Source organism: Coenobita brevimanus, chromosome 59 (assembly GCF_032717465.1).
Source record: "Coenobita brevimanus isolate Jiangsu-jjx chromosome 59, ASM3271746v2, whole genome shotgun sequence".
In the NCBI taxonomy this organism is placed as follows: domain Eukaryota; kingdom Metazoa; phylum Arthropoda; class Malacostraca; order Decapoda; family Coenobitidae; genus Coenobita; species Coenobita brevimanus.
Window position 1 is genome coordinate 24,817,345 of NC_137012.1, and position 24,074 is coordinate 24,841,418.

Sequence of the window (24,074 nt, forward strand, 5' to 3'; positions counted from 1 at the left end):
TTATGTCTGTGCTAGAGTCAGCCATTCTCACATTGACCCACATCTTCACGCCGAGATATTATTCTTTGATCGCTCTGTGTAAATATGCTTTTCAAGATAGAATGTTGGTGTTGGTGTCATTATAAAGCTGAATAGCTGTACTTTATCACAGTATGTTCAAAAATGGAGAACAAAGAAAATAAAAAGTCAAAATGACAAGTTGAAGTTAGGCAAAAACCAAAAATTTTATATCTTGTTGTAGAAAAATATTTGGCAAAAAAAAAAAAATAATAATAATAAAGATATATAAATCTAGTTTAAACCATGCAAAACTGCAATAAATTACCAGTACAATGATATGCAGATCATGGTTATTTCTGCATTTTATTGCACGGTAAAGCAAAAGGAAAAGACGCACAATTTTATATGAGTCTCAACCACATATTCACTTCGTGATCTTTTTCTTTGATCGGTCAGTGTAAATACATTTTTTATGATAGGATGCTGGTTGTGGTGTCCCTGTATTTCGAAGCTGAATAGTTGTACTTTATCGTAGTATGTTCAAAAAGGGGAAAACAAAGAAAATAAAAGGTCAAAGTGGCGAGTTCAATTGAGGCAAAAACCAAAAATTTTATAATTTGCTGTAAACAAATTTTCACCAAGAACAAGGTAATAAAGAGACAAAGCCTTGAGTCAGACCAGCTGTGCAGTACATGCCACATATACAGCAACCATTCCATGACGTCTTTGTTATGAAGCATAAAAGCGATTTATGGTGAATATTTTACAAAAGTATCTTAAAATGCCACATAAACGCATCATCAGAATCTCTGAGGTTTAACTTTTAATAATATGAAAACATGTAATCGGATTCTCAAAGGGCTAAATTTTGTTGTCCATGATAGTTGCTTGCACTTTAAAGATGCCACTGGACTGGTGGATCTCTCTAATTACTTCTGCATGGTAATCCTTCATTTGGAGAAGGCCTTTGACATAGTCCCTAGAGAGGTGGTGAAGTGGACAATGAGAAAGCTTGAGATTGGGGAGTGGCTGGTTAGGGTGGCTATGGCTACGTATGTGGGTGCTCACACTCCGGTAAGGGTGAATGGAGATTTGAGTGATAAGTTTTCCATGAATGTCAGTGTACATCAGGGGTCAGTCTTGGGCCCCTTGTTGTTTATCATGGTACCTGAAGCCCTCTCATGTGACTTAAGGAATGGACTCCCATGGGTGATGTATGCTGATGATTTGGTTTTGATTGCAGAGAGCGAAGGGTGGCAGAGGAAAGATTTAGGAACTGGAGAGATGCTATGGGGAACAAGGGCTTAGAAGTAAATGCAGACAAAGCAAAAGTGATGGTATTTAAGGCTGATGGCAGTACTGTAAAAGAAGTGGGAGAACGGCCATGTGTCATTTGACACAAAGACATGGGACGTACTGTAATTCAATATTGTCATGTGTTTGTGATAGGTAAGTGCATAAGAGATGTAGTGGTATTAGAGATAGACTGCGAGATAATGCTGATTTCATGTGTGCAGTGTGTTGGGGAAAGCATGCAGAGATTGCCCATTTACCCTTACACATGCTTCACAGCCATCATAAAAACCCTTGACGGCACCTGGCAGCTTCCCATCAACACCGTACATGCGCAAAACCTTCCACAATCCTTCTTTGTCTACTTTGTCGTATGCTTTTTCCAGATCCATGAATGCCATGAACAAATTATAGTCCTTCTCACAAGTCTTCTCCACTATCTGACTCATTGCAAATATTTGATCCACACATCCTCTGCCAGAGTGGCTTTAGGCGTGGCAGAGGATTTGTGGATCAAATATTTGCATTGAGATAGATAGTGGAGAAGGCTTGTGAGAAGGACTATAAAGTGTTCATGGCATTCATGGATCTTGAAAAAGCATACGACAAAGTAGACAGAGAAGGACTGTGGAAGGTTTTAAGCATGTATGGTGTAGATGGTAAGCTGCTACGTGCTGTCAAGAGTTTTTATGATGACAGTGAAGCATGTATAAGGGCAAATGGGCATCTAAGTGAATGGTTCACGATTGCTGTGCGACAAGGTTGTGTGATGTCCCCACAGTTGTTCAATATACGTATATGGATCGGGTGATGAGAGAAGTAAAAACAAGAGTATATACAATGGAGAGGAGGATGGCATTGGTAATGAATGGTGATGGATGGAATATCTTAAATTTGTTGTATGCTGATGATGCAGTACTACTTGCAAATACCAGACAAGAACTTGGTAGACCAGTGCAGAGTTTTGCTGATGTCTGTGAGCATCATGCCTTGACAGTAAATGTAGAAAAGAGTAAAGTGATGGCTATTGAGAGAGGTGACTCCCTGTGTGATGTTACAGTGAATGGAGATAGACTGGAATTAGTGAGAGTGTTCAAAGACGGGAAAATGTTCATAAGAAGTGGAATGTAGAGTGACACAAGGATGGAAAGTTGCTGGTGCTATGAAGGCCATGATAAGAAACAAAGGCTTGAGTGTTGAAGCTGCAAGAGGCTTACATGAAGGAGTGTTAGTGCCAACTTTAACATGTGGATGTGAGACTATGGTGTGGCATGAAAATGAAGTCAAGAGTGACAGCAGTGGAGATGGGACTGCTGAGGAATGTATGTGGAGTACAGAGAGTGGACAGGATATGAAATAATGTGATTCGTGAAAGATGTGAAGTGAGGATGTCTGTGGACACCAGAAATGAAGAAAGTGTACTGAGATGGTATGGTCATGTAGTGAGAAGGGATAACAAGAGTGGTGAAAAAGGTATATCTGAGGAAATTTGAAGGAGGGAGGAGGCCGTAGGCAAAGGAGAAGGTGGAGGGATATGGTGGATGAGTGTGTGAGGAAAAGAGGTTTGGAAGTCGGCGAGGCTAGGGAACTGACAGATCAAGCTGGCTGGATGAATATTGTAAGGAGAAGCGCATGATCAGGGATTTGGCTTCCCTTTTTAACGTGGCAGCGTCCAGACTGACTCTATTGAATACCTTTATGTGAAGCTACAGAATGTGGTGAATGTCTTTTGGCATATCAGATGGAGCCAGGATTCCAGGAGATTGAATGGTGAGTGAATGGAAGCGTGGCCCATTGGATTAGGGCAAATTTGGGCTGTCTGGAGGCTGCTACTCCTCATCCTGCCCTAGGGTGGGAAAGGAGGTCCAGATGACGATGATGAAAGGATTGATCTTGCTGGGGCTGTCTTTTCAGTGTGTGGAAGAGTTTTGTTATTTGGGAGACATGTTATGTTCTGGAGGTGGGGCTGAAATGAGGAGTGATTGGAAGAAATTCAGGGAGCTGTTGCCTCTCCTGACACTGAGAGGGCTCTCCCTCCGTGCTAAGTGATCTTTGTGTTTGGCATGTGTTAGAAGTGTAAAGTTGTTTGGTGGTGAGACCTAGGAAGTAAGGAAGAGGATATTCACAAGCTCATATGTACAGAAATGACAATGATTAAGTGGACATGCAGTGAGTCCCTCAGTGCGAGGCCTGTGGAGGCTAGGTTCGTGATGGAAGGGTTGAGAGGTAGGATGGAACTGGAGTGTATTGGTGTTCTGATGAGGAGGGGTAGATTGTGATGGTTTGAGCATCTGGAGAGGATGAGGGATGATAACTGGGTGCAGAAAGCGAGCAGCGTTAACGTTAGGTGTAGGACTGCAAGGGGTAGACTGAAAAAGACCTAGGACAAGGACACTGAGTGTGGTCTTGGGGATAAGGGACTGAATAGGGAAGCTGCCAGGAATTATGCAGCATGAAGAGCTGCCATTAAGTGACCAATGCTGATGCATGCAAGCATGCTGGTGCCTTTACAAAATGAAAATGAACCTACTTTATGGTAACTAGTGTGCTCACTTTCCTCAAAGGGGTTAACTGGGGAAAAAAATCAATCCAGATATCTTACCTCACAGAACCAAGTATATCATTATTTCCATACTCTACAAGTGAGAGTTCCCCAGCATTGAAAATAAGGCACACATTTTCATTATCAAAATAAAATTTTTCAGTGCCAGGTTCCACGGCCCAGTGCACCTCACTCAGTAAATTCCTGTGGAGGTCACCTAGCAAGAGTGTTTCATTGGTGCGTGCTACGAGGTATCGGTCCTTGCCTGAAATAAAAATAAACACTATATAGTATGAAAATGGAGAAAAAAATGTTCACCAGATGTCATCATCATTATCAATATGATCATCATCATCATCTTCAACATGATGATGATGATCATCATCCTAACCCTAGTTCCAACCTAAAAGATGATAAGAAGCATACACAAACACAGAAAACAAAATTAAGAGAACCATCAAACAGCATATCCAATGTAATGGTTCATACAAATCATTCACACATCATTCAAGCCTTCAAAATACAGGTGGTCCTCGTGGTACAATCGGTCGACTTAAGATTTTTCTACTTTATGATGGTGCAATAGCGATACACATTCAGCAGAAACCGTACTTCGAATTATGAACAGTACAATATTCTCTCATGATACTGGGCAGCAGAAACCGTACTTCGAATTATGAACAGTACAATATTCTCTCATGATACTGGGCTGTGGCAGAGAGCTGCACCTCCCAGTCTGCCCCGCTCGCTAGTGTAAACAACCAATACTCTACAGTGTTCTGTTTTCCCAGCATTTTTTGGATACCCCCTTGTATCTATGCTGTGTTTTGTGCATCCATCATGCCTACAAAATGCCCATCTGTCTCTCCTGCTACTGGTGAGAAGAAGGCAATTACTCTTCCGATGAAACTCAAGATACCTGCCCAGCATGAAGGCAGCAAGCCCATAATGGCCACAGCACATGAACTTCGACCTTCACAACAGACAATCTCAGTACTGTATTCAGTAAATTACATGAGACAGTCAAATCTTTATTATAAAATAGGCTTTGTGTCAATCATTTTACTCAACTGTAGGCTAATGTAAGTGTTCGATGCACTTTTATGATAGGTTTGGTCAGCTATGATGCTCGGCTGGTTAGGTGTATTGAATGCATTTTCAACTTACAATATATTCCACTTATGATGGGTTTATTGGAATGTAACCCCACTGTATGTTGGGGACCACTTGTACTGGCTCCATCTCACAAGTATAACCATCTGCACATACCTGTCGTAAAAACTTATTCCACTGACTACCAAGTTCACTAGCATGTTTGTCAACTGCATAACTTTGTGCTGGCAAAACCAACATAAAACCAACAACCAAAATGGCATTTGATTATTAGTTACTGGTGGCTTTTGTGCCAACCTACCTCATGATACTGGATTCACATTTCCCATACAAGAGGAACAATGAGTATTTTGTGGTCAGTGTGGATAATGTGAACCGCATGAGTCAGGCATGCAGATAATGCGACACCCTCTGTATTTTAGTTGTGTAGAAGAGATATGTACGTGCAACAGTCTCACCCAGGATTTTGAATATGCAGATGTGGTTTTGGGTCCCAACCTGGGAGTGTTGCATGAGGCTAGCTACCCAGCTGTTGGTTACACACCACTTAAGGGATGATGATAAGCATCCATCACTTACTGACAACAGGAGAAAATAAGGTTTACGGCCACAGGAATGCAGGGAGACATTATACTTACCCATTATGCGGACATCATGGATTTCAAAGCCATACTGTGACCTAAGAATCACTCCTCGGCTGCCAAAGGGCCCTGAACCAGCTAAGGGCTTGACCAGGACCTGAGATGGTCCAACATACGTCATCTCCCACTTGTTCTTCCATACTGACCGCCTAAAAAAAGTAAGAAAATGATAAGAGTTAAGTTGCTGTCCAAGCAAATAATAAAGACAGATATTATATACAGTAAACCCTCTCTAATTTGAACCTGAATAATTCGGAAATCGGTCAATTCGAATCTTTTTTGACCACCAGACAAATAATTTTAATTTGGATAGAAATTCGAATTAAGTGAGACAAGTCCGAAAAGGGTTCCAGTGATAAGTGGAAGTGAACAGTTTTTGAAGTGATAAGTGTAGTAATAAATATAATTTCTAAAAACTGTACAGTACCTTTGGCACAGTTAAGTGTACTGTACTCAAATACTGTGTTGCAATACTTCATTATCAAGGCTTGACACTGTTTTATTTATTGTATTGTGCACTCTTTGAGTATAAAATAATATTATACTGTACTGCTCAATGTTTTTGTGAAAAAGCCATGTTTTAGTGAGTGTGGGTGTGATTTGGGGACAGGGGCAAGCATGAGCTCCAATAAGATGGATTTTTGGATAATTCGACATAAGGTTTCCCCCAATTAATCCAAATTATAGTGGGTTTACTGTGTGTATATACAGTATATATATATATATATATATATATATATATAGATAGATAGATATATATATAGATATATAGATATATATAGATATATATATATAGATAGATAGATAGATATAGATATACAGTAAAAGTCCAATTCTTCGGCATCCAATTCCCCGGCAAATCTGACATTTCGGCAGTTTTGAGAAGTAGTCCCATTTATGAAAATCTCTGATCGTTCGGCAGATTTTCCGATTTTTTTTGTCCCCTCTACTGCTGGGGACTTCTTCCAGCAGTAGCAGACTCCAATCAACCCCTTCTATTGTACATATGTAAATAAGGAACCTACTATAAGTTTAGGTAAGTGCATGTGAACTTGTAGGCCTACTGTATCATTACATTTATATACAGTATGTTCACTGATTTCTTTATTTTTCATATTCATGTATAGTACTGTATTCATTACAGTATTGTACAGTATCAAACAGTATACAGTACTCTCTCCAAACACATTTGTAATGATATGAGTAGTGATGATAATGTTCACCGAAACATATAAGGTACTGAGTGGGTAGGGTTTTTGATTATTCGGCAATTTTGATATTTCGGCACTTGCCTGGTCTCATAGATGCCGAAAAATAGGACTTCTACTGTATATATATATATATATATATATATATATATATACTGTATGTATATACACACACTGTAAGACGGGGCAACTGGGCACTTAGCGAGGAACCGAGCACATACTTAAGTTATTTGCAAAATTTCCTATATAAAACCTATAAATCTTTAATTTTCTGATCTTTTCTGATGCTAATTGTACAGGCCAGCAATAACACATCTCAAAATCAACAATTAGAAATAGGAAAAAATAGTCCACTGACCCCTGTATGCACACGAGTAATGTTTTCAAGAACTTGCTGAATCCCCAACATTGGAAACTCTAAGGGTAAGTTACCTAAGTTAGAGGTTAGCTAGAGATCTCTACTTAGGCTCAATTACTGGATGTTATCAAAGGTCATGTGGGAACTAGTAACAGGTTTCTACTGTTAAGTATTACCGGGTAATGGCAGGGGTAACTCAAGGGGGGTAACTGGGCACTTTGGGGAGGGGCAACAGGGCACATTAACTGATTATCATTATTTAGTTTCTAAATATGTCTCAAAGACTCCTTGTCATCTACTGTTACACTGCTAAGTCTCAGGGATGCACCAGACTCTGAACCTGACTGCTCGTTTACCCACATAACTGTAGTGACGGTGAGGAACTACATGATCCTGAGTGATGGGAGTACACTTGTTTTTTCTGCTTACCATAATGTTGCCCAAACCTTCAAAAACCAACCAAACCTATTCTAGAAGCCATACACTTCAATTAGAAATGTATCTACGTTTGTTTACTTTGTTGTATTAAGAGTTTCCATAGCATCAGTCTACAGAAGAAACAAGTGTACTCCCGGTACACAGGATTATACCAATTTGAGGTCTTCATTATGTACAGTCATGTTTAACATGTAATGCCTGAATAAGATTATGTTTTTAGTAGTAAACTGTAATGATCCCCTCTATACAGTCAAAGAAGTTGGATTTTAATTGCCCGCCTTTAAAAGATGGAGCAATAATGATTTTGCCTGCCTCTCTGTGTGTGTATTTACCTATTTGTATTTACCTATTTGTAGTATACAGGAATTGAGCAATGCTCGTGTTGTCCTGTCTCCATATCCACATTTATCAAGTCTACCTTTACACACATGAATGTTTTTCTCATGCACCACCTCTTTGTCTAAGTCATTCCAAATATTTAAGAATATACCTAATTGTGATATACACGGAATGTACTATGCTCGTGGGTTTCCGTCGCTGTTTCTCAATAAGTCGAATTTAAATTTAAACTCGTTTAAGTTTTTAGACTGGACGATCTCTTTGTCCAGGCTATTCCATAAGTCTATACTTCTGTAAGGAAAGCTATATTTCTTGATATCCTTCAAGCAGCTTGACTTTTTCAATTTCATTCCATGTCCTCTTGTTGCTCTCTTATCCCATACAAACAGATCTTCTTTGTCAATTTTATCTACTCCCACCATGGTCCTGAACACCGCAATCATGTCTCCCCTCTTTCTCCTTTCCTCTAACGAAGGCAAATCCAGTTTTTCCAGCCTCTCTCTGTATGACAGGTCTGTCAGACTGGGGACCATCTTGGTTGCTGTTCTTTGTATTCTCTCAATCTTGTTTATATCTTTCTTTTTGTGTGGGGACCACACTACCGCTGCATATTCTAACCTGGGGCGGATCATGGCCACTATCAATTTTTTCATCATTTCCTCATCCATATAATGAAATACTACTCTTATGTTAGTCAAGAGCTTGTAAGTCTCTCCAACTATCTTGTTAATGTGCTTTTCTGGTGACAAACTATCTTGGACCAGCACTCCCAAATCTTTCTCTTCTCTCCTTTTTGTGATTAATTCATTACCCAAAAAATAATTCAGTGATGGTCTCCTGGTACTTTTACCCATTTCCAATATTTTACATTTCTTTACATTAAATTTCATTTCCCACGTCCAGCTCCAATTAGGTATCCTATCCAAATCCTCCTGCAGTATTTTACAATCCTCCTCAACCTCTATCTTCCTCAAGATCTTTACATCATCGGCAAACAGACTCGCATAACTGTTCACTCCATCTACCATATCATTTACGTAAATCAGGAACATTACTGGCGCCAACACTGAGCCTTGGGGGACTCCACTTGTTACTTCCCTCCATCCAGACATCTTTTCCTTTATTACTGTCCTCATTTGTCTGTCTCTCAAAAAGTCTCTCATCCATTCCAGAAGTTTCCCCTTTAGTCCTCCTATATATTCTAGTTTCCACATTAGTCTCTTATGAGGTACCTTGTCAAAGGCCTTCTCTAAGTCTAAGTACACACAATCCACCCAACCATCTCTCTCCTGTACCACATCAATCGCTCTTGAGTAAAAGCTCAACAAGTTTGAAACACATGACCTTCCACTTCTGAATCCAAACTGACATTCAGCCAAAATATTCATCTCTTCCAGATATTTTATCCATCTGTCTTTCAGGATTCTCTCACACAATGTTGCGACCATGCTGGTTAGAGACACTGGTCTATAATTCAGGGGTTCTTCCCTGTTTCCTCCCTTGTAAATTGGTACCACATTTGCCCTCTTCCATTCTTTTGGCACTTTCCCCTCTTCCAGTGAGCATACAATTAAGCTGTGAATTTTATCCGCCAGTTGTTCTCTGCATTCCTTCAGTACCCAATTAGAAATTCCATCAGGTCCTGGGGCTTTCCTTACATCTTGAGTTTCCAGTAATTTATACACTTCCTGCACCTCCACTTTTATATCTTTCATCACCGGAACATTTCTAATCACTCCCTCCCCTTCCACAAGCTCCTTTTCTTTAGTGAAGACTGACTGGAAACGTTTGTTCATTATTTCTGCTTGCATTGCCGCATCCTTAAAGACCTCTCCATCTACTTTCAGCTTGGTGATTCCTTCCTTTTGTTTCAGTTTGCCATTAACAAATCTATAAAACAGTTTGGGTTCATCCTTGCATTTGTCAATTATACCTTTTTCAAAATTCCTTTCTTCTTTCCTACGTATTCTTGTGTATTCGTTTCTTGTTCTTTTATATTCTTCCTTTGTTCTGTCGTTACCTCTCTTTCTCCAATTGTTCCACGCCTTATCTCTCTCTTTTTTGGCTATCATACACCTTCTGTTAAACCACTCCTTTTTTCTGTTTTCTTTCCCTCTTACTCTTGGTACAAATTTTTCCACTCCCAAATTATAGAGGTCTAGAAAGATATCCCACTTCCTCTGTATCTCTCTTGTTTCTCTGAATTTTCTCCAATCCGCATTTTCAAAAAAGTTTCTCAATCCTGTAAAATTTGCTTTGCCAAAGTTGTATCTTCCCTGTCTATGAAGCTCGTCTCTTGGCTCGATGTTTCCTATTAACATCTGGAACTCAATGACCACGTGATCACTTTTTCCCAAAGGACAGAGATATTCCAATGATTCTATTACATCGGGTTCTTTGGTGAACAGTAAATCTAACCTTGCTGGTGTGTCCTCACCTCGAAACCGTGTCTCTTCTTTGACCCACTGCGTCATCACATTATTCATTATTATATTTAATAACATAGTACCCCACGAATCCTCGCCGCCTCCCGAGTACCATTCCTCCCAGTTCACCTCTTTACAATTAAAGTGTGTGTGTGTGTGTATATATATATCTGTTCCCATTATATCTCATGAACAGCTTGAGCTATTAACATGAAACCTTCACAGTATCAATATACGACCAAAATCTTCGTCGAGTTCGAAAATAGGCACTCAGGGTCAAGGTCATGGTAAACAAAATGGTTGCCAAAGGTCAACTAGTTGTTATCGACCACCTGTATCACCATTATATTTCATGAAAGGCTTGAGCTATCAACATGAAACCTTCAGGGTATCAAGACATGGCCTAAATCTTGGACTTGGCTAACAGCCTATTCTGGCGGGTGATTAGCACTCGGCTTTTGAATGCTTTCCTTTCACTTATCAATGTGTCCCGTGATGACCGGAATCTTTTGTGGTACAGTACATTTTAGGTACCAAGTGTTAGAATTGTCTATTTTAGGTACTTAACTCCCTTACACACCATAAGTTTTCTGTAAGTGTGTGTGACATGATCAGAGAAAATGCCAAAATGGCAGGCTAGACTCACACACAAAGGAAAACATTCCCATGTATTTTATTTGCCCCAGAAATTGGTTATAATGGTATAAATTGTTTACCATCAGTTTCCCTGATGCTTATACTATATAATAAGCTAATAAAAACACACAAAACTGATGAGTAAAAGTACTATGAAAGTACTGAAATGAGGTGAGAAAACTGTCATTCAATACTGAAAAAAACTGCCCTACACTCTAGCACAAAGTTTTGCTTGCATAATGCAAGAGCTAAGCATATGCCTAGATGCAGAATTTCATGAGCTTTCACGCGGTGCGGTGTTGCCAGAATTTTGATACGACCAATAGTTTTTGAGTAAATCACCAAAAACCGCGCATGACCCCTATCCCCCTCCCGAACTGAAAACAGAGAGAATCCCAACTATTTGAGAGTGTTGGCCTGGAAATAGACACCCTCCCCTATGACGCACCAAATATTGACATATTTCATGCTAAAATAATTTTTGAATATTTTTTTCCAGAATTGCCGAATCAGCATCCCTTCACACCAACACTGACAAATGCGTAATCGGTTCCTCTTCAGACTAACACCGTTTTGACTCACTCTGAGTCATCATGCATGAAGGGGTTAAATCTTAAAATAGTAATACCTGCCAAAGTTTGTGATATTTAGCAGCAGTCAAGGGTAATGAGCACCTTCATAAAGTAATAATAAAGTCTGGGTGTCCGGTTGCCCCATTGTGTGGGGTAAATGGGCACTCATTCATTCATTCATTGCCAGACGCCATGTATCCCAAACGGGGTGGTCAAGGGCTTAGAGTTAATTGTTTTACAGGGAGGGGCACTAATCCTCCACCAACCCCACTTGACACGTAGGGATGCCAACAGCATCTGGTGTTCCCAGGCGGTCACCCATCCAAGTACTAACCAGACCCAACGTTGCTTACATTCCTTTATTTCTAAGCAAGTTGTTTTTAATTCTTAAGTAAGTGTCTGGTTCCAAAAGGTAACCCTAAATGAGTCCTTTAGGAACGATTTTCATTTTTTCAAAATTCCAGCCGATCTCTATAAGACTGACCAAAATGGGGTAAAAATTGTGCACAGATGACCCGAATTATGGTATATATATATATATATATATATATATGTATATATATATACACACACACACACACAATATTGTATGTATTATATGTAAGTAATATACTTAAGCCTTCCATACATATAGAAAATATACTGTATGAACAGGGAGCCTATAGACTATATAGTCTATATGACAGACTCATTGTGAAAAGTGGATAAGTTGTGTAGGAGGGATACACAGGAGAGGGCTTAATTCCCCCCCCCCCTCTAGGCTAAACTGAACTCTCTGACAGTTGGTTCTGTACAGCCTAAAACACTAGAGAATTCAAGCTCTATCTTGTGTATTCATCCTACCCAACTTAAGGACTGCATTTCAAACTGGCCTGGTCTATCTTAGTGAATATGATGCCACTGAAAATCACTAACCTTAGCACAGAGTCAAAGAGCTCCACAGCTCCACACAGTGTCCCACACACCAGACGGGAGCCATCTCTCTTCCACGCCAAAGCAGTGATAGTGTAAAATCCTTCAAACTCACGTGCCCCTTTTTCATCCCACATACCTCGTGATGTGTTGTAGTCATAGATACGAAGTCTGTTAGAGAGTGATATTGTTTCATTCATTCACTCGTCATCTAATCCTGTGTTACCCCATGAGAAGCATAGAAGCCTGGGGCAAGGCAAGTTGGTCCTGACATTTAAGATGAGAGTGACAAGCCCCACTCATCCCCGAGTGGCGTTACGTGAGCAATAAACCCCAACCACCCCTTGGATAAACTTGCACCAGCTCAATCCAATTGGGGTGCCTTAATTACCCACTAAACCATCAGGTGCCATAATTTGGTTATATGGTTACCACCCAACGTAGTAAATGGTTTCCTGGTGTACAGGAAACCGTTTGGCTTGTCACTCAGTGTAGAGTCATCCGTAGACAAAGGAAAACGAAAGAAAGAAGAAAGACAGAAGAGGAAGGAAAGAAGGAAGGAAGGAAGAGAGGAAAGGGCAGTCACCCAAATGCAGCACTACACTGAGTGAGTGGATGGTGAGCATGACTTGAGTTTATTTTTATACCAGCATTGCATAATTTGGCACATATTGAAGAAATAAAAAAGTGGCTGATCTAAAATATACCCCACACATCATGAAAAAAGTATGTTACAGCTGGCTACAGGGGTAAAAGTAATGGGCTATTTTTCTGAAGCACTAAAAACCTGTGATGCACCTAACAGCCACAACAAATGCTGGAAACTGCTGGGAGATAAAAAATTAATAATGTTTATTGAGACTTGGACTGTCTTAGTGTACATCACCTCAGTACACTTGAGATTCCCATACTTCTGTCACCCTAAATCACCAGCCTCAATCTTTGTCTCCATGTCTGTTTTATCTTAACGAACATGAAGGGTCAGAGGGTGTATTAACAGATATCTGGAAGGGTTTTATAGATTAAGAAATGTGTACCATGCTATAAAAACATGTTTTTTTTTTTTATGTAGTGTCTCAACACCCTACTAACTCCTCACTCACCAGAGTTCCCAAGTTAGAACTTTTTCTGGCAGATTTAGAGGTGTTCATTTCTCATCACCACAGACCAGTCTACGGTAATCATTCTAACTTACTACCATCTACATAATCCATCAGTTATTCTGTTTCATATAACATAATACTTCTTGAAGAAGAGTTTGCCATAGCTCACCTATCATAGCTTCCAACCACAAGTGCCTGGCCACTAGGACTTGTGACCATAGCAGAGAACTCTCTCTCACTGGGATCACGGCTGTAGTCAAACTGCTGGTTTATCTTGCCCCCCTTGTTATAGACCACCACACGTTTGTCACTCCCAGCGACTATGATGTTTGTGTTGGTCCAAGCCATGGCATAAGGAGGGACTGGATGAGAGATTATCTTGCCCTGGAGGAAAAATAAATACTAGTTATTCTAATAATATCTTAAGGCTGAAGAAGTCAGACAAGATGTTTATATCGTCAGATGAGACAAAAACTTATACGGTACACATACAAATACTGTACACCAATACACATACCATCAACTGTTGAACAATCATGACCTAACTTTACCTGTGGTTCAGCATACGGGTCATCTGCCACGTAGAAACGAACAATTGACCCATCAGCATGGCCTGCTAGAAATGCTGTTCCTCGCAAGCTGCAAGTCAAGAAATTCATTATTACTAATGAACTACCTAGCTTTAACTGCTGTAGTAAAAAGTTGCAATGGAGATGTTGGAAATCAGCCAGTAGAATGGCAAAGACAAAAGCCTTCAAGTACTCTGAGTACTATATAACCAGCGTGCATGTTATCGTGGTCTGCCACAATGCTGATCCCCTTTAACTGTGTGCACTTGGTTAGGTCCTAAAACTTACTAAAATACAGTTATAGCCACTAACATGCATGAGATGGGCCAAACATGGCCAATTATGGCATTTTTTGTCAATACACTGATGTATCTGCCACAGCACAGGCTATATAGATGCTCACAGGCTCACTGGTGTGTGGTCAATGGTGGTGTGGGGTGATGATGTGTTCTGAGTGACGGTGTGAGATGAAGGTGTGGGGTAATGGTCTCGGTTATGGTATGGGATGACAGTATGGGGTAATGGTCTGTGTTATGGTGTGGTTTGGGTGATGGTGTGCATGATGGTGTACAGGAAACCATTTGGCTTGTCACTCAGTGTAGAGTCACCCATAGGCAGAAGGACAAGGAAAAAATGAAGTAAAAAAAGACAGAGGAGGAAGGAAGGAAAGGAGGGAGCAGAGGAAAGGACAGACACCCAAGAGCAGCACTACATCGAGTGAGTGGATGGTGAGTACCTCCACCTACCACCAGTAATATATTGGATTATTATTTATGATCTCCGTCTTGGATGCGAAACATCTTAGACAAACCCTTCTTGGATGCGAGGGTACTGTACTATGCTCCGTGGTAACCATATAACCAAATTATGGCACCTGGTGGTTTAGTGGATAATTACAGTGCTCCAATTGGATTGAGCTGGTGAAGGTTTATATCCAAGGGATGGTTGGGGTTTACTGCTTATGTTATGCCACTCATGGATGAGTGAGGCTGGTCACTCTCATCTTAAATGTCAGGACCAACTTGCCTAGCCCTGGGCTCCTACACTCCTCATAGGGCAATGTAGGACTGGATGATGGATGGATGGATGAACTGTATATATCCAATTTTGCATCCTAACACTCATTTATTAGACCATCCCTCTGGTCTTGATTATTTAATCCACAGCAGGCCATAAATGCAAAATAAGCAAATAAAATAAACAGGTAAATAAATAAATAAAATAAGAGCAATACCTTTCAACAATTACGTACACTGAACACAGGCACCACCTGAGCTCATCAATTACCCTGTCTGCACAGGTACAGTAACTAAGGCTGATCATGTACGGTAAGAAATTATAATCTGGATGAAATTTTCGACTTCACTATGATTTTATACTTTCAAGATAATCTTTTTAAAGTATGGTAATGGTGATAGATGCAAAGTAATGTCCTAGTGAAAAAAAAAAAAAGGGGGGGGGGACGGGGATGAAGGTACAGTAATGAAGTTAGAACACCAAGTTAGAGCAGATTATTGTCATATCGTTTATAAAGGCTCCAATATGCCTGCATGCATTAGTCTTGGTCACTTAATGGCAGCTCTCCAAGCTGCTCAATCTCTGGCAGCCTCCCTATTCAGTCTCTTATCCCTGAGGTCACGCTCTATGACCTCATCCCAGGTCTTTTTCAATCTGCCTCTCACAACCCTATCCCCAAAGTTCACAATTCTCACCCTCCACACCCAACTGCCATCCTCCATCTTCTGTAATATGCCCTAACCACCTCAAATCTACCCCCCCCCCACAACAAAACCAATGCATTCAAGTTCCATCCTTCCTCTCAACTCTTCAATTGCAATCCTAGTCTCCTCGGGCTTCAAATTCAAGGATGCACTACATATCTGTCTAATCACTGTCATTTCCGTCTACCTGGGCCTATGAATATCCTTTTCCTTTACTGCCCTAGTCTCACTATCATACAGAAATACACTCATAACACAGGCATGCAAAGATCCCTTAGCACAGAAAAGAGACCTCTCAGTGTTAAGAGAGGCAACAGCTCCTTGTACTTCCTCCACCCAATCCTTACCCTAGTCACAGGGCTAGCTCCAGCCCATCCTCCAGCACACAACATGTCCCCCAAATAACAAAACTCCACACACTCAGGACTCCCCAGCAAGATCAATCCTTTGACACCTGACAATCCCTACATGCTCTCCCAGACACACCGCACAAACAAACTCAACATTATTTTACAATCTACCTCTAATATCGCTACATCTCTTATGCATCCACTTACCACAAATACTGCACAAGATAGAGTCACTTCACACACTCTTATAACAAACTGCACATGGCCACAGTCCCTCTGTTTTGTTAAAAAAAAAATAGAAAAATAAATCTATCTATCTATATACTGTACCAAGGCTGCTTCCCCCATGGAAAGGGAGGTAGCCGAGACAGGACGACACACTCCCCATTTACTCATCCATTCAAACACAGTCATTTGCATATTTGCCCCAAAGGGCAAATACAACAATTATAAAAGCTTTAACATTTAGCAAAATCTGCCCACATACTTGGGTGTGACTGAAACCACATATGAATCAGTTTGGTAGAGGGTCTGAGATTTGTTGTTCTTGATGTTGGCTGCTCGCACCTTCCCCTCAAGGAGACCAAAGACAATGGGTCCCTCATATGGCCAGGTGAGGCAAGTCACCTGCGATGACTGCACAAACTTGTTGCAGATGACTTTCTTCTCTCCCCTGCATTAAGGAAAGTTCATTGATTCACAAATACCATTATCATCATCGTACTCAGCATCATAATCATAAGCATCCTCCTATCTCTATTTCCCACTAAAAATTGGAATGGGTAGGATCCAAGAGTAGAAAAAAAGATAACACATGGGCCATAAAATATTTTACTCATCATTCAAGATATCAAAATATTGAATCCATGCTAAAACTGTCCACATATATTTTTCAATCTGCAATTCCTCCTTTTGGAGGCACCCTAAGATGTATTTTAGTGCCACTTACAACACCCCACAGTCACTAAAAGTAGTGATGGGAGAAACCATCATAAACTCTCACAGCTAACAGGAGTAATGCATTAATTCTCGTCTCCAATTATAATGCCTCACAAGGCACAATGACCTTCCTCCAAAGTCATCAATGGTGCATTTGTATCTCCACATTCTTCTATGGTGCATCTTTGAAAGCACCACTGTTCTTGTCACATGAAACTGTACTTTGTGATCATGGTAACATAATTAGCTTGTCAACCATATTTGTGATTAATTATCTCCTGACAACTGCATTCACTTTAAGATAGCTTTTCTAAAGTGTAAAGGTTGGGTACAGTCATTATTAATCACTTCACCTCCAGGGGGTTCCCCTGAGCCGAACAAAAGCATTGGGTAAAAAGAATTCTTCATGTTGAAGGGGTCAAACTAGCAGAGAAATGCCAAATACTGTGTACAGCACATTATACAGTTCATGATCACATAAGGAACTCATAGCAGCTACATTTAAGCAGAGTTAACATAGCTGTAGCATACTTGCTAAGGCTACATTTATATTAAAATCACAATCATGTTCATGTAGGGTATACAGTGTTGTATCACACCTCAGCGTGGATCATGCATGGCCCAGTCAACATGGTGCCAGTACAGTCTTTTCACTCCTAATCCACAAAGGATCAGCCTGATATGAGAAATCATTTTACTGTCACTGGAAGATGTATGCAATCTTTAAAACTGTGTAACATAGCAAACTAAGACTGCAATATTAACCCGTTAACTGCTGTATACAGCCTGGGCTGTTCCGAGTGCAACTGCTCAATACAGCCCTGGCTGCACAGGTGAATATCGAATATAGTGCCATGGTGACCAAGGCCGAGCCATGCAAGCATGTTTGAGCCTTCAAAACCGAAACCAAAACCAAAACCGAAAAGAAAATGAAAACCATACATTCCAATGGGGAATCAGACACATTGATGTTCATCCATGGCTTTACCAAGGTAAAGATTGAGCTAATATTTCGTTACTATATACTTTGGCATGTGTTCTCTCAATTCCTAAGACAAAATTTGGCCTTTGGGAAATTTCATTTTTACCCTTATGTCTGCGCACCACGGACACCTCCAAAAAACCGCCATGCGCAGTTAACGGATTAATAAACACTATGAGACCAAACAAGTATTCATCTGGTAGGAGAGAAGAATTACAGTAGTAAATCATTAAATTTATTGGTGCTGGCAGTAATACGTAATCTTGGGTGCTTTCTAGTTATTATAATTATAATTAGCATTAATATTTTTTAATTAATCCTCATTACAGGTACTGTACTATTATTATTATCATTATTATTATTATTATTATATACTCAATGTAGTGCTGCTCTCGGGTGTCTGCCCTTTCCTCTCATCCATCCTTCTTTCCTTCCATCCTCTTCTGTCTTTCTTTCCTTCATTCTTTTCTTGTCCTCCTGCCTACGGGTGACTTTACACTCCCTCTTCTGTCTTTCTTTCCTTCATTCTTTCCACTTCCTTCTCTCTGTGGGTGACTCTACACTGTGACAAGACAAATGATTTCTTGTACACCAGAAAACCAGTTACTATGCTGGGTGGTAACAGTATAACCAAATTTGGTGCCTGGTGGTTTAGTGGGTAATTACAGCATTCCAATCGGATTGAGCTGGTGAAGGTTTATATCCAAGGGATGGTTGAGGTTTATTGCTCACGTAATGCCACTCAGGGATGAGTGAGGCTGGTCACTCTCATCTTAAATGTCACGACAAACTTGCCTAGCCCTGGGCTCCTACGCTCCTCATGGGGCAACGTAGGATTGGATGACAATGAATGAATTATTATTATTATATGGTGGTAGGTGGGGGTGTTTACCATTCACTCATTCGATGTAGTGCTGCTTTTGGGGGGTATCCTTTCCTATCTTTCTTCCTTCCTCTTCTGTCTTTCTTTCCTTCATTCTTTCCTCTTCCTTCTGCCTATGGGTGACTTTACACTCCCTCTTGTCATTCTTTCCTTCATTCTTTCCTCTTCCTTCTGCCTATGGGTGACTCTACACTGAGTGACAAGCCAAATGGTTTCCTGTACACCATGAAACCATTTACTAAGCCGGGTGGTAACCATATACAGTAACCAAATTATGGCGCCTTGTGGTTTAGTGGGTAATTAAGGCGCTCCAGTCAGATTAAGCCTGTGTGGGGTTATATCCAAGCGAGGGCTGGGGTTTATTGCTCACGTAATGCCACTCAGGGATGAGTGAGGCTGGTCACTTTCATCTGAAATGTTAGGACCAGTCGTTTTCATCTTAAATGTTAGGACCAACTTGCCTTGCCCCGGGCTCCTATGTTCCTCATGGGGCGGCATAGGATTGGATGATGGATGGATGGATTATGTTTTTAATTATTGTCAGTATGGCCAACCTAATTCTCCTCTGTAGGTCCTGCCTGAAGACCTCCAGGACTGGGTGAGTAAGTACAAAAATAGTTCAAGATTGCAAGTTTGTTACATAAGGGAAGTAACCATTAGGCAATGGGACTCGCATATGCTAAAATGGTCACTGGTCTCTAAATGTAAGTGTAAAACTTCAAGTCACCCAGCAGTGATAACAATCAAGTGCTAGCTCAAGCACAAGTTGAAGTACTGTCCCCATCCTCTTGCAAGGGACACTGGTCCTGCACCAAGTCATAAATTTGAGAGTAACGGATGATGGCAGAGGCACACCATTCTGGCTCCAATAAACAATGTGCAACAGCAACATATGAGTTACACATTCACATCCACCCAGAACCCCAATGCTGTTGCTCGAGGAGAGTGGTTACATGTGACCCACTTACCAACTTTATTCTTTTACTTTTCTATACAATAATATCTCATGACCCACATCTCACACCAAAGTTCCTCTTCTTCCATACCAGCAAACCCTTCCAATATACATTTATACTGTCATGCTAATTAAGGTCCGGTGAAGTTCATCATTTCCTAACCAGCTCTCTTTGTGGTTTAGTGGCTGCAGTAGCTGGGCATAAGTGACAATTTACACCTACTTTAAAAATCTGTACCTCAGAAACTATTTATGCAATCTAGAGATACAGTATTTGATACCAAAAGAAGCAATGACACTCAGCTTCAAGATGTCACTGAGTTTGGGTTTCTATGTCAGTTGTGTGAGGAGGTAGGGCAAATTAAATAAGAGTTAACTTTTTGTTTTTTTAACCACAGAGCAGAATGGTCTAGTTGTCACCACTACCCACACTTACTCAGTCTGAGTTACTGCTTTGTATTCTGTACCCCATTCACAGAATCCTAATATTTTTAGTTCAAAAGAAAGACCTATCCTTCAACTTCCTGATGCCATCAGGTTGAGGCTGCTAGGTTGCTTACAGAAGGAGCTATAGCAAGATGAATGATGGTAACTTTCTGGATGACTTGGTGAGGAGATGAATGAGTTGTAATCTTCATGCACCACTAACACCACCTGCTTGCTCTTAATCATGTACCTTATAATATCCAGTACCAACAGAAAGTACAGTACTATCATTCTGTTTCATGATGCAACTAAGTCTGGAAAGAGATACAGCAAGTTAAATGTAGGTAATATCTTTGATGTTTTGACAGTGGACCCAAAACATCACCTCCAAAAGCTTACCTGCTAATTCCCATCCAGACATCTGGGGGGGGAAGGATACAAATTCTTTTTCTAAGCATTAAGGAAGACTACTGAGTGACACCTGGCTGGGAGGGTTAAAGGTTAATTACAGTACAGAGATGAACTATAACTGAGTTCTATATAGGATCAGATACAGTACTGTCATTTATCTATTGTCATTATGGCAAGAGAAAATTGAGATTTTTTCTTAAACCATCCACAAATAATGGAAATAACACAGATACACTACTCAACAACTTATACTTTAAAAAATTCATCACTCGGATGTGGTGATGTGATGTCAGAGGTGCCAAGTACAAAAAAATAAATAGATAAATAAATATATCTTGTCTAGAAAATACATTAATCCTTGCTGCAATGCAGTATACCTCTGCACCTGTCCAAATGAGAGCCATTTCTAAACCAAAATTGCTCCAGTGAAGATGTATGAAACTCCACAGATATGTCCAGCTGCATTTTCTGGGTAAGCATAACGTAACACCAATGGGGATAATTCTTAAGGCCCACATCACCCCTTAAGAAAATTTCAATTGACATGAAATTGAAACCGTGACATTTGGGACCAAATTTCAAATACCCTGCCAAGTTTCATCAAACTTCTTTTTCCAGTTTTGGCTGCACTAAACATGCAAACACGCATGGCCACTCATATGTATGCATACCCACAAGCATGCATGCACCTGCACGCGTGCAGAGATTAAGAAGAGATTAAGAATTTGAAGCGGGAAAATGTTGAACTGAGGAGGAAACTTGAAGAGAGTACTAATAAAACGGAGAAGGTGAGTAATGTACTAGAAGAACACAAGGCAAAGTGGGCACACGTAGAGGAAGAACAGAAACAAGTGGTCAGCTTAAGAGAGATCATCCAGGAAGAAAGGGAAATGAACAAGAAAGAAATGGAAGAAAATGTAGTGAAAATACTGAAGAAAAAAGAGAAAATAGTGAGAGAAACTGTAGAAAGGAACAGATGTGTGATAGTATTTGGAAACAGGGAAGAGGAAGAAAAGGTTAGGTTCGCAAGACTCGAGAGAGACACGAACATGGTGAGAGGAATATTAGGCAAGATTGACCCCGAAGGAAACAAGTGGGTAAAAGAAATTGAGGAAGTAAGGAGGATAGGGCCTTATAAGAAAGGGGAAACAAGACCAATGAGAGTCAAGTTTACATCAGAAAGTGTAATAAATGAGATACTTAAAGTGACCTGGAAATTAAGCAAAGAGGCGGGGATGGAAAATATTATAATAAGAAAAGATCTGAATGAAGAAGAAAGAGAAGCTTTAAAATCATTAAAGGAAGAAGTAAAGGAAAAAAATGATAAGAGGACAGAGGAAGAACGTAATACTTTTTTTTGGAGAGTATTGGATATGAAAGTAAGGAAATGGTATTTAAGGAAATAGAAGTGAAGGAAATTAGGGGGATGGTTGTGAAAGATCAGAAGTTGAGGAAGTGGTACGGACAGAGAGTAGGAGAGAAGAGGGTATTAATAATGTCAAAAATAATTTGAAGGTGATATATACTAATGTTGATGGTTTCATATCGACAAGGATCGAAATTAATGATTTCTTGAGAGAACATGAACCTGATGTCATGTGCTTTGTAGAGACCAAATTAAGAGAAGATATTGATGTTCATTTGGGAGATGGTAAATACAAACTGTGGAGAAAAGACAGAAAAGAAAAAAAGGGAGGAGGAGTGATGATAGCAGTGAAGAACAACATAAATGTAGATACTGTGGAAATGGGAGAAGGCAGGGCTGAAGTGATATATATGAAATTAGAAACTGGAGAGAATGTTAAGAGAGATATGGCGGTAGTGTATGTTCCCACAAAGACTAGAGCATGGAAGGATGACGAATACCATGAGATGTTGTCAGATATGGCTAGCTACTTGCAAAAAATAATTGAGAAAAGCAATAATATAATTTTGGTGGGTGACTTTAATTGTAAAGAGGTGAACTGGGAGGAATGGTACTCGGGAGGCGGCGAGGATTCGTGGGGTACTATGTTATTAAATATAATAATGAATAATGTGATGACGCAGTGGGTCAAAGAAGAGACACGGTTTCGAGGTGAGGACACACCAGCAAGGTTAGATTTACTGTTCACCAAAGAACCTGATGTAATAGAATCATTGGAATATCTCTGTCCTTTGGGAAAAAGTGATCACGTGGTCATTGAGTTCCAGATGTTAATAGGAAACATCGAGCCAAGAGACGAGCTTCATAGACAGGGAAGATACAACTTTGGCAAAGCAAATTTTACAGGATTGAGAAACTTTTTTGAAAATGCAGATTGGAGAAAATTCAGAGAAACAAGAGAGATACAGAGGAAGTGGGATATCTTTCTAGACCTCTATAATTTGGGAGTGGAAAAATTTGTACCAAGAGTAAGAGGGAAAGAAAACAGGAAAAAGGAGTGGTTTAATAGAAGGTGTATGATTGCCAAAAAAGAGAGAGATAAGGCGTGGAACAATTGGAGAAAGAGAGGTAACGACAGAACAAAGGAAGAATATAAAAGAACAAGAAACGAATACACAAGAATACGTAGGGAAGAAGAAAGGAATTTTGAAAAAGGTATAATTGACAAATGCAAGGATGAACCCAAACTGTTTTATAGATTTGTTAATGGCAAACTGAAACAAAAGGAAGGAATCACCAAGCTGAAAGTAGATGGAGAGGTCTTTAATGATGCGGCAATGCAAGCAGAAATAATGAACAAACGTTTCCAGTCAGTTTTCACTAAAGAAAAGGAGCTTGTGGAAGGGGAGGGAGTGATTAGAAATGTTCCGGTGATGAAAGATATAAAAGTGGAGGTGCAGGAAGTGTATAAATTACTGGAAACTCAAGATGTAAGGAAAGCCCCAGGACCTGATGGAATTTCTAATTGGGTACTGAAGGAATGCAGAGAACAACTGGCAGATAAAATTCACAGCTTAATTGTATGCTCACTGGAAGAGGGGAAAGTGCCAAAAGAATGGAAGAGGGCAAATGTGGTACCAATTTACAAGGGAGGAAACAGGGAAGAACCCCTGAATTATAGACCAGTGTCTCTAACCAGCATGGTCACAAAATTGTGTGAGAGAATCCTGAAAGACAGATGGATAAAATATCTGGAAGAGATGAATATTTTGGCTGAATGTCAGTTTGGATTCAGAAGTGGAAGGTCATGTGTTTCAAACTTGTTGAGCTTTTACTCAAGAGCGATTGATGTGGTACAGGAGAGAGATGGTTGGGTGGATTGTGTGTACTT

General features: G+C 40.1%; 1 protein-coding gene across 1 annotated transcript in view; it reads right to left on the minus strand.

Annotated features, from left to right (window-relative positions):
• Positions 1-24,074, minus strand: part of Oseg2 (intraflagellar transport protein Oseg2) — a 133,457-nt gene that overhangs the window by 84,843 nt on the left and 24,540 nt on the right. Inside the window, exons 4-9 of the mRNA XM_080274706.1 lie at positions 16,709-16,894; positions 14,133-14,220; positions 13,751-13,965; positions 12,482-12,649; positions 5,587-5,738; positions 3,896-4,100 (exon numbers count right to left, since the gene is read on the minus strand). Coding sequence (XP_080130832.1) covers positions 3,896-4,100; positions 5,587-5,738; positions 12,482-12,649; positions 13,751-13,965; positions 14,133-14,220; positions 16,709-16,894 — 1,014 coding nt within the window. The remainder of the gene's footprint in view (positions 1-3,895; positions 4,101-5,586; positions 5,739-12,481; positions 12,650-13,750; positions 13,966-14,132; positions 14,221-16,708; positions 16,895-24,074) is intronic.